This window comes from Grammomys surdaster, unplaced genomic scaffold (genome assembly GCF_004785775.1).
Source record: "Grammomys surdaster isolate TR1022 unplaced genomic scaffold, NIH_TR_1.0 125701, whole genome shotgun sequence".
NCBI lineage: Eukaryota > Metazoa > Chordata > Mammalia > Rodentia > Muridae > Grammomys > Grammomys surdaster.
This window is the reverse complement of record NW_021620536.1, coordinates 1090014-1100825: the sequence shown is the minus strand read 5'-3', so window position 1 is coordinate 1100825 and position 10812 is coordinate 1090014. Positions and strand designations below refer to the sequence as shown.

General features: G+C 40.0%; 1 protein-coding gene across 1 annotated transcript in view; it reads left to right on the top strand.

Annotated features, from left to right (window-relative positions):
- Nucleotides 1-10812, top strand: part of Ttll7 (tubulin tyrosine ligase like 7) — a 126170-nt gene that overhangs the window by 46790 nt on the left and 68568 nt on the right. The window contains exons 6-8 of the mRNA XM_028788086.1: nucleotides 1457-1615; nucleotides 3880-4096; nucleotides 9509-9673. Coding sequence (XP_028643919.1) covers nucleotides 1457-1615; nucleotides 3880-4096; nucleotides 9509-9673 — 541 coding nt within the window. The remainder of the gene's footprint in view (nucleotides 1-1456; nucleotides 1616-3879; nucleotides 4097-9508; nucleotides 9674-10812) is intronic.

Here is a 10812-nt window from a genome sequence, read left to right as displayed (position 1 = left end):
CACACATAAACATACACAAACATGCATACACATATACATCATACCACGCACACACACATATACATCACACCACACATACACAAACACACACACACACATATACATCACACCACACATGCACACACACATGCACACACACACGCACACACACACCAGGAGCATCTTTGGGAAAGTTCTTGGCATGTATTAACTATGTGACAGTCTAGCTGGTTCACCCACTGGTGATGTTCTTCTGCATCTCTGATCAGATTTTAGTCTGTTTTTCTGCTGTCTGTCTCCTGTGGTTGTATTTTAATTTGAGTAACCTTATTTTCAGACTATACTCATGGTCACTACATATTTAGAAGAAAAAATGTCTCTTCATGCTTGCATCCCAGCCCCTACATGGCAGCCCACAACTATCTGTAACTCCAGTTCCAATCCGATGCCCCTTTCTGGCTATTCAGGCACCAGGCACATACATGGTGCACAGACAAAATGTGCATATATATTTAGTTAGTAAAGTTTAAAAAGAAAATATTATCTTTAATGATATTTAAAAATCATTCTTCATTTTCATTTCTATTGGGAATTTATGCTAAGTATAAAATACTTAAGGCTTGGATAAATCAAAAAGAAAACATTTCTTCGGGCCGTGTCATACAAATTTGTAATCCTAGCTGCTTTGGAAGAAGAGACAGGAGAATTGCAAGTTCAAGGCCTACCCGGGCAACTAGTGAGCCTCGTTTTAAAATACGAACTACAAAGAAGGCACTGGGTATGCTCAGTGGTGGAACAGTTGCACATGAGAGGCCTTGTGGTCAAGCTCCAGTACCTCCACCTTCCCCACAAACAAATGTCTTACACTTAGCAGTGCCATCAAATTATGAATCAAAATAAGCAGCATAATCCTAGCAAATGCAACAGAATCAGAGGACAGACTGTGGACTCAGAGATTCAGGTGGTTTTATCAGAACAGTGGATAAACTCTAAAGCAATGGCATAGAAAGAAGTCAGGAGTCAGTGTCTGTGATGATGTAGGGGACTGGAACACCAGGGATAAACGGGAGTATAAATGATGTTCTTCTTGGTCCTTCCACGAGAGCTGGCTAGTGCTGATACTTGTTTAGCCTGCCCTTCATGCCTTCAGTCTTTGCCTTGTGCGCATAGCCTGTCTGTAACTCCACTGGAGGCAGAGGTGGTGCTACCTCACCTTACTGCACCAGGGCCTAGGACGGCGCACACTCAAATAAGTATCCATTGAGTTAAAATGTAAGTCAGTGTGTAACGGGGCAGAAATTCTTGTCTCCTTATTCAGCTGATATCTCGTTTGGACTATTGTCTAGTACCTTTTCTTCACAAGTAAAGGAGCAAATGAAAGAAAAAAAGAAATCCAAGTCTTCATAGTATAACTGTTACAGAAATAAGATTTATTTAGTTTGAATAGAATTTGTTTCCTCTTGCCTCCGATTTACAGGATGATCAAGTCTCGGCCTATGGATTATACATTTGTTCCTCGAACGTGGATTTTCCCTTCTGAATATACTCAATTCCAAAATTATGTGAAAGAATTGAAGAAAAAACGGAAGCAGAAAACTTTTATAGTAAAACCAGCTAATGGTGCAATGGGTCATGGGTAGGTTAATTTTTTTCCCCCCTGGAAAATATAAACATTGCAAAATGAGGGAAGATGTGCACACAATGACTTCTGCTTGAATGCCAAACTGGAAAAGCAATGCGTTTCTAACTATTGTGTGTTTACGTTTCTAACTATCATGGTTTTATGACTGAATCTTCTCAAAGACTTTAGTAATCCAATTAAAAAGTAACCAAGACTTGTGAGACTTTAAAGAAATAATAACATACAGGGAAAAGTTTATTTTTTTATTTATTCACAAACATGATGCATACTTATAGTAATTTCAGTAATATTGAATAATAAGGTAAATTGCTGCACTACAGCTAAATTAGCTTAAAGAACAAAGTAGAAAGAATTCTCTTGTCCTAATGAGAACGCTCAAGGCGAAATGTATATAGCCTTGCTTTATAAATAAGTGTTTTCCTTTGGTAGCTATGGTAACTGGATAGAGGCTGCACAGGACAAATTTTAAGCTAACACACCAAAGAACCAGACAGCTTATTCAGGAATAGAATGCACAACATAAAAATTTTGGTTCTTTTTGCTTATGTTTAATTTTCTGTAGTGCACCTTTAAAGAGAAAGTTGGCTATTTTTATCAAGATCCATGTGAGTCATTTGAACTTTTTTAAAATGTAAAATGCTAGCGTGCAAGAGACCCTTGGAAAAGCTAGCCGTTTTTGGTTTTTTTTTTTAAGAAAACATTTAACTTGTGAGCACAATGCACTGATTCAATCCTACATTATGTTGGAGCTTGGTCATGCACAGGCTAAGAAGTGTGTTAGCAAGTGGGGATTTGTGCCAGTTGATGAGTCTCGTGTTAGCTTCCTGTTGTCCATCAGTGCGAAGGAAGTTGGAGGAATGGTGAGGGTGGGGCCACCGTTCTCAATTTCTGTGTTTAGTAAATGCTTATGAGTATTAGTAACATATTTGCTAGCAATGCAGAGACAATGGGGAAACATGGGAAGGGCATTCTCTCTGGAGTGGGAGTATTTGGTATAGCATCATAGTGACTGGGTACAGGAGGATTCTACTGACCAGATCCATGTCCTTGCTGCTCTGTCTAGTGTCCTGTTTCTGAAGGTGGGCTACCGAAGACTGCAGTTACCAGAGCTGAGCCATTTAACTACCAGAGATGAGCCATTTCCCCCTTCATTTTGACCATTTTTTGCTTGCTAAATTTTGTAGCTCATCAAGACCATAAATTTTTTTTCTTTTTTGGTTTTTCGAGACAGGGTTTCTCTGTGTAGCCCTGGCTGTCCTGGAACTCACTCTGTAGACCAGGCCTGCCTCGAACTCAGAAATCCGCCTGCCTCTGCCTCCCAAGTGCTGGGATTGAAGGCGTGCGCCACCACTGCCCGACAAGACCGTATTTTTTAAAGGTTGATATTCTTGAAATATTTGCTTATCATACAGAATCACATCTTGTCTCTTGTCTGTCATGGCAATTTTTGTTTTGCTGCATACAACTGTAAACACTTCAGAATACCACGTGATTTCATTTTCCCACCACTGTTTTTAGTCTCCACCTTTGGCATTTCTATTTCTAAAGGTGCTCTTTTCTTGATGACACTGTAGTTAGATCAGTTTTTTAAAACCCATTTCTCAAACCACACTTCACAAGCCAATCTGTTGACATTTGATTTAGTTACTAAAATAGAGTGGTTTTCTTCTGTCAGTTTGCTCTTTGTTTTACGTATCCATGTCATGCTCACTATGTTTCATGTCGTTAAATTTTTCCTCATAATTTTGCTCTCCTCTGTTTAAATAGTCATTTTATTGTGTCTCCTTTAAACCATGTAGTAATTTCCTCTATTGCAGATATTTTGTGTTAGGCAAATCAAAGCAAGCTGAGTGCATCTGGAAAGCCCAAGGCTGTCAATGTAAATGCACAGGAATCGATCCACTTGGCCCACTCTAGACCTAGGCTCCGGGCTAGGAGCAGGGGCTGACAGGGCCATGGCTCACCTGGGATTGAATAGTGGAACAGAATTAGTTAATATGTCAAGAGTAGAACTTACAACTGTTTCCCTCCCTTCCTGTCCCCTCCACTACTCCTCCCGCCATGGCAAAATATTCTCTGGATGTTGCGAGCTTTCATTTGGCTTCTGACACCACCCGACTCATTGCTCTTGTGGAGGGCAGAATTCTGGAATTTTCTATAATGCTGTTCTCTCCCTGAATACATAGTTGACGTTTTCTTTTCCTGGCCTCTCAGCCTCCATATCAAATTATTTTTTTATTTGTTTTCTTTAAACTCAGGATTTCATTGATAAGAAATGGGGATAAAATTCCATCTCAGGATCATTTGATAGTTCAAGAATACATTGAGAAGCCTTTCCTAATGGAAGGCTACAAGTTTGATTTACGGATTTATATTTTGGTTACATCCTGTGATCCATTAAAGATATTTCTCTACCATGATGGGCTTGTGCGAATGGGGACTGAGAAGTACATCCCACCAAATGAGTCCAACTTGGTAAGTGACGACAGAGAACTTAGTTATTGCTCATTTGTTCAATGTTTAAATCATCTGTTATGTGTAAGGACTGTACAGCTTGACATTCCGTGTCCTGATGGCTGAATGAATCATGTGCTTCCCACTGACAGAAAGTGATGGGAAAACGGGATGGAACATCCGGTTAGCTCATTGGGAAGAGACGCTCTCCCTGGTTTGGTTTCTGAGCCTTTGACCCTATGCCATCTCCTTTTTAGAAATGACTGCACTACAAATAAAGTCAGTGCAATATGGGAAATATAGTGAGGTGCAGGGGTCACGAGGGTCAGCTCCCCCACGAGGAGGTGATGTTTGACGAAGCTTCATGTAAACTGTATAGTATGAACATGGAAACATGGAAGAAGACATGTAGATAAAGGCAGGAATTAATCAGCATCGGGGTTATTTCACAGTGGCAGAGGGAGGCAGGGTTCTCAATCTGCACTGACCACTCGTGAAGTTAAGGGAAAAAAGCTCAATGCTCCAGCATGCCTTTAGAGATCTAGTAACCAAACCATCTCATAGGTATTTTTTCCAATGTAGCTAACTTCTAATCTTATATTTCCAACGTACTGAGTATAAGAAAAATCACAATGCTTTTGTTTCTTAGTTTTCCAAGGTCCTGTATTATTCTCTTCTAACATTTGCTTACACTTCTAGTAAGATTGATCATTTCAAAATTAAATAGTGGCTCACCCTCAAAGTTGTTACCATTAGTAAACTAAAAGTTTTTGCAGACCTGGAGAGGAAGACATGAGGGAACTCTAAGAACATTAGGAAAGGGTGTTAGGATGAAGGGATGTCTTATTTGTGGTCGTAAAGTTTGTTTCTGACTTTCAGCAAGAAACATTCGAAGTGTACGAGATTCCCTATCATTGTGATGTTTTGGGAGAAACAAAAACACAGTGTGTGACTTCACAGCAGCGTCAGTCTATTGGAGAGGTAGAAAACAGGGATGTCTGATGGCAAGTGTCAATGGATTCCTGAAATCGATGGACCTATGGCAATGCTTAGTAGGCCATCTTTCCAGATGGAGTCTAATGTCAAAAGAAGTCTGAGGAATGAGCTAGCCAGGCTCCAGATTGAGGGGAGATCCACACAGAACAGGGGTTTAGGGAAAAGAAGAGGAAAAGTCTATAGGAAGCAGACAAGTTCAGTCTGGCCAAAGTACAGACCAGAAAAAGGATGTCTATTCACAGATGAGCACGGAGTCCCAGAAACAAGATCTTTCCAGATGTTGTCAAGGACTTTCTTGGACTTGGGGACTCAGCTCAAGATGATACACTGAATGGATGAATCAGATTTGGAGTTTTAAGAAGCCCATTCCCTGCAGTGTAAGGAACAAGGGGAAAGAGTATAGGGGACAAAAAAGGAGACTGGGAGTGTGGGAGACCAGACGCGGTTTCAGTCTGGCCATGTGAGATGAGAGATGATTCTGAAATCAGGGCATAGATTTGAGGTAGACTGAAGGGAACGCAGATAGCAATGTTACTCCAGAGTGATGGGTTGGGTCTGTGGAACGAGGGAAATTAAAACTCCAGAGTGTTTGGCCTGCACAGTTGGGGAATGAGCTGTAGGGACTGGGAGTTCAGGAGCTCCTGAAGGCTTTGTGGAAAATTAACATATTTGGTCTTGACCCTCAACTGGATCTGTTCTGAGAGGATTTGTTTATTCACAGACGAACTATCTGATCTATGTGCTTAGTTTGGGGGCATGTCAGTTTGTAGATTATAATCTAAATAATTTGAATGGGTGAGAGTGTGTTGTACATGTATAAGGTGATGACGTCTCATGATGTTAGACAGGATAAGGCTTGAGGGGGGTTCTATTCTGAAATACTAAGCTATAGACACATAGTAAGTTTACTGGGTTAGAGGGCCATAATGAGAGCCAGGGAGACAGGTAAACCTCCATGCCTTATTTTGATAGCTGCTTTTAAACATTTAAGTTCCTGGCTTTGGTTCCTTACATATGTAGAAAAAGGTAAGTCTACTTAAATGCCAGTATCCATCACTCATCTCTATGACTCCACTACTAAATCCACAGGGTGCTGCGTGAAGAATAAACAAGATATTGTGGAAATTGATTGTACAATTATATACAATATTTTTAAATCGGTGAATATAAGTCAGAACAGTTTCTTTGGTGGTTTGGGATGGTATGCTACTGCATGGCTTACTTTAGTCCAATTTCTAATTTTTAAAATAGTGAATACACATCTTTTATTAGCTCTTGTATTTCTCTAGGAAATTATATTGTATACTTAATTATATTTATTAATGAATTTATGAGCATCATTGCATGTAATTTGGTTCATGACAAAGATCATGATAGAAATTTGAAATGTTGAAATACAGCATTCATTTCCCCCCCCCCCCTTTTTTTTTGAGACAGCATCTCACGTAGCCTTGGTTGCCCTAGACTTACTATCTAGCCAGAGATAAGCTTGAGCTCCTGATTCTCTGGTCTCCGTCTTCTAAATGCTAGAATTAAAGACACTTGTCAACATGCCCACCCTCTGTAGTGACTGGTCTATCCTTGAAAAGTCTCCTATGTGCCAACCCATTGAGTCTTTCTGATAGCATTCAGTGTTGGGAAGGGCTACACAATTTAATGCCTGCATGTTTTTCTGGGTCTCTACTGCACTTTCTTCTGTGGTTTTTCTTTGAATATCACATAATCATTAAAAAGAAAGATTTTCAGTGGCAATAGGCACACAGGTTAATAAACAAGTAGCTGAAATGACTGCCTCCATTTATTTGTCTTGAAGATTTTATTTAACATACAGACTTATATATATAATATGCTTATATGTATACTTGTGTGTATATATGTATGTACGTATATTCAGTGTGATGAAAAATTTCTATTCAAAACGATCTTGGGCAGTAGGATTAGGAAAAGGATGAGAATTATAGATAGATTTTATTAATGTTTATGCAAATTTGGTGGGGAAGCATTAGATATTTGCTGAGAGTTAAGAAAAGTTTTAGATTTTGATTCTTTTCAAGTTTACTTAAAGAAAATAGTGCCAACAAACAGGAGGTGTGGTGCTACCTCCTGAATCTGAGGCAAGATTATCATGAATTTCATCCAATGTGGGCTGCACAGTGAGTTCCAAGTTATCCAGTGAGATTGTATTCCAGAACAAAAAAATCAAACAAACAAACAAATACAACAGGCTCCATTTAAAACAGCCAAATAACATGAAAAGTCTAAAACACAAATGCTGTAAACAGGGCCAGCTCTGTCTCACACTTGTCCTTTAGACATCTGTAGACAGCATGTAAGCAATATGTAGACATCGGTAGACAACATGTAGACATCTGTAGAAAACATGTAAACAACATATAGACATCTGTAGACAACATGTAGACATCTGTAGAGAACATGAAGACATCTGTAGACAGCATGTAGACATCTGTAGGAAACATGTAGACAACATGCAAACATCTGTAGACAACATGTATACAGCATGTATACACCATGTAGACATCATGTGGACATCTGTAGACAGCATCTAGACATCTGTAAACAGCATGTAGATACCATGTGGACATATGTAGACATCTGTAGACAGCATGTAGACATCTATAGACAGCATGTAGATATCTGTAGAGATCATGTAGACAGCATATAGACAGCACGTAGATATGTAGACATAAGTAGACTTCTGTAAACAGCATGTAGACAACCTTATCAAATATGCAGTGACTGCCTGCTGATGCCAGGTACCCTGCCCACCAGGGGTCCAGGTGCCCTCTCAGTCAGTGTGCACTGTGGGGACAGGTGCATTTGTAGTCCTGTGTTTGGGTACCCTGCTTCCGTATGCTTTCATTTTTAAATTGTTTTTAAAACATGTAGAACATTTCTTAGAAATTTTCTTCCTCAAATACATTTGAATAAGCAAAGTATGGGGCCAAGCACTGAAAACAAGTGGGTAATGAAGGGCTAATGGAGTAGTTTGACTCAGCGATGTCCAGTTCTACTCTTTAATTTCTTCCTGTGATATCATTTGTTTGTATTTTGATTGTAGATATCATAAATAATTAGTAAGTCATCCTGCAGTACTAACATTCATGGCCCTCTTGAGGGAAAAGTGCCAATTTATCTCACTGGAAAATATTTAAGCAACTCAAATCATCAGTTGGTACAGTTTGGAGGTTTATGTTCTTAATTAGCATATATTAATTGTATATTATAATGAGCTTCATTCTGACATTTTCATATATGCACATGACATATTTTGATATTTCCCCAGTGTCCTTTCTTGTTCTCACACCCCTCCTAACTACCTCCTTTTATACTTGCATGTCTTTTTATTATTAATTTTGTTTCACTGGGTTTCCTTCAGGGCCATGGGGAAGGGCTTGTTTACAGGAGCATAGGCACCTTACTAGCATCTGTGCCACTGGAGAAAATGTCTCTCTCTCATCACCAACCACTTACTTCCTATAAATCCCTCAGTGAGGTGAGTGGGACCTCCAGGAATGGACATTGATTATTCAAATCTTCTGCATGTCTAGTGCAAGTAGTTACAGCTTTTTTGAATTCATGGGCACGGTGGCCATGTCTATCCAGAGTACAGCATTCTACAATATTCTTCCCCTTCTCCAACTCTTACATTCTTCCTTTCCCCCTTTTCTATAATGTCCACTAAGCGTTGATGGGGAGGGATGCAGGCATTCAATAGCTAGTTGAACACTCAGCTGTCACGTGCGCTTATCACCAGTTATGAGTTTCTGTCATTAGCAAGCCCACTGCATAACGAAGCCTCTCTCATCAAAAGTAGAGCGCAACTCACCTGTGGGCACAAACATCCTTATTTTGAAGGCAATTTGACAAGGTTTGCAATACCAGATATGGATTCCTTGCTGCATAATGGACTGTGAGTCCAAACAGGATGTGGTTATCCCATTACTGACTTGTTGCTATAGCAGCAGTAGGCACATGTCTACCAGTCGTCAATGGGAATGCTGATGACGTTTCTAATCCCTCAGCACTCCCAGTACCTTCAACGCTCTGCAAACGATCCAGCAGGTCGGAAGCTTTGAGCTCAGTTCCAGTCTGATTACTTTATTTCCTTTGAACAGAGCATGCAGTACCTTCCACAGTAATGTCTAGTATTGATGGGTACTCAGTGGCAGTGACAATTGCCTACATTGTTTTAGGGGGTCGCTTGGCCCTCATTGATCAACATTCTGCAGCTCACCCTCAGCACCAGGGTGTTCTCTGATCAGCCCATGACTTCTAGGAAAAGCTTTATCCATCAATGCTGGTTATCTCCGAGGTTAAGAACTTTTAAGTTTTATCCAGTCTTTGAGGTTCTCTTTTCAGTGACACCGCATGGTTGTGGCTTTCTTAAGTAACACTTTGTGTTCTTCCTCCTTACAGACCCAGTTATACATGCATCTGACCAACTACTCAGTGAACAAACACAATGAACGGTTTGAACGCAATGAAACGGAAGACAAAGGCAGCAAACGTTCAATCAAGTGGTTTACAGAATTCCTACAGGCCAATCAGCATGATGTTACTAAGTTCTGGAGTGATATTTCAGTAAGATTATTGGATTCTGTAATTGTAAATGTAATTTACTAGCATTAAATTTAAATACCTACAAACATTTTTTAAGAATATATTACCTGAGGTTGAGCAGAAGAGATTTGGTTTTGTTTATTAAAAAAAAAAGCTGACCTTGTGACAGGCCTTGGAAAGTAAGAGCGTCATTTCTAGGAAAAGGTATTTTAATGAACAAAAACATATTCAAGGGCATGGAGTTATAAGATCAGGAGAGATTCACAGGGTGTCATGTAGGGCTGTGGTTGGCCCATGGGAGGTTCCTACTGATATGGTATGTGGACCAACCTTTGCATCCAAAAAGTAAGGCATACATTGACGAGGGTTGGAGATTATTTAGGCTTGTTTTCAAACTGTTCTCTATTTGTGTATATTAGGATATGTGTGTGCATGAATGCATGTGTGACAGCAGAAGACTCTTGTGAGGGAGTTGATTGTTCCTTTTGAAGACATTTGAGGATCAAACTAGGTGGCAAGGGCCTTTACCTATTGAACTGTCTTGACCTCATTTAGTTTTTAACACAGGAGAATGATATGATTAGTATGATCAAATGTAATCTGGAAGATGCCTCTCAAAATGAGTGTAGAATGGATTAAAGCAAACATTAATGTTCAAAAGGATAGGCAGTGAAGACAGTTGGGAAGCTCCCATAAGTAGCTGAGGTGGAAGGATAGCTTAAAGTGACGCATGGTGGAAGAGGAACAAGAAGGTAAACACTGGAGTAAAGTGACTGTCAGTAATACAGAGGAGGCTCTAGGGCCTCTCTGCAGGAATAATGGAAAGGAGAAGGCATGTGATATCTGAAATAGAATAGGAAGAAGTTTATCTTAAATAAGTGTGGAATTAGTTTTGAGGATAATATTTTGCTTGTTTATATGTTTATCATTTCATCCACCTACCCATCCACCCACCTATCCACTCACCATCCATCATCCATCCATCCACCATCCATCCATCCACCATCCATCCACCCACCCACCTATCCACTCACCATCCATCCACCATCCATCCATCCACCATCCATCCATCCACCATCCATCCATCCACCATCCATCCATCCATCCACCATCCATCCATCCACCATCCATCCACCATCCATCCACCCACCCACCTATCC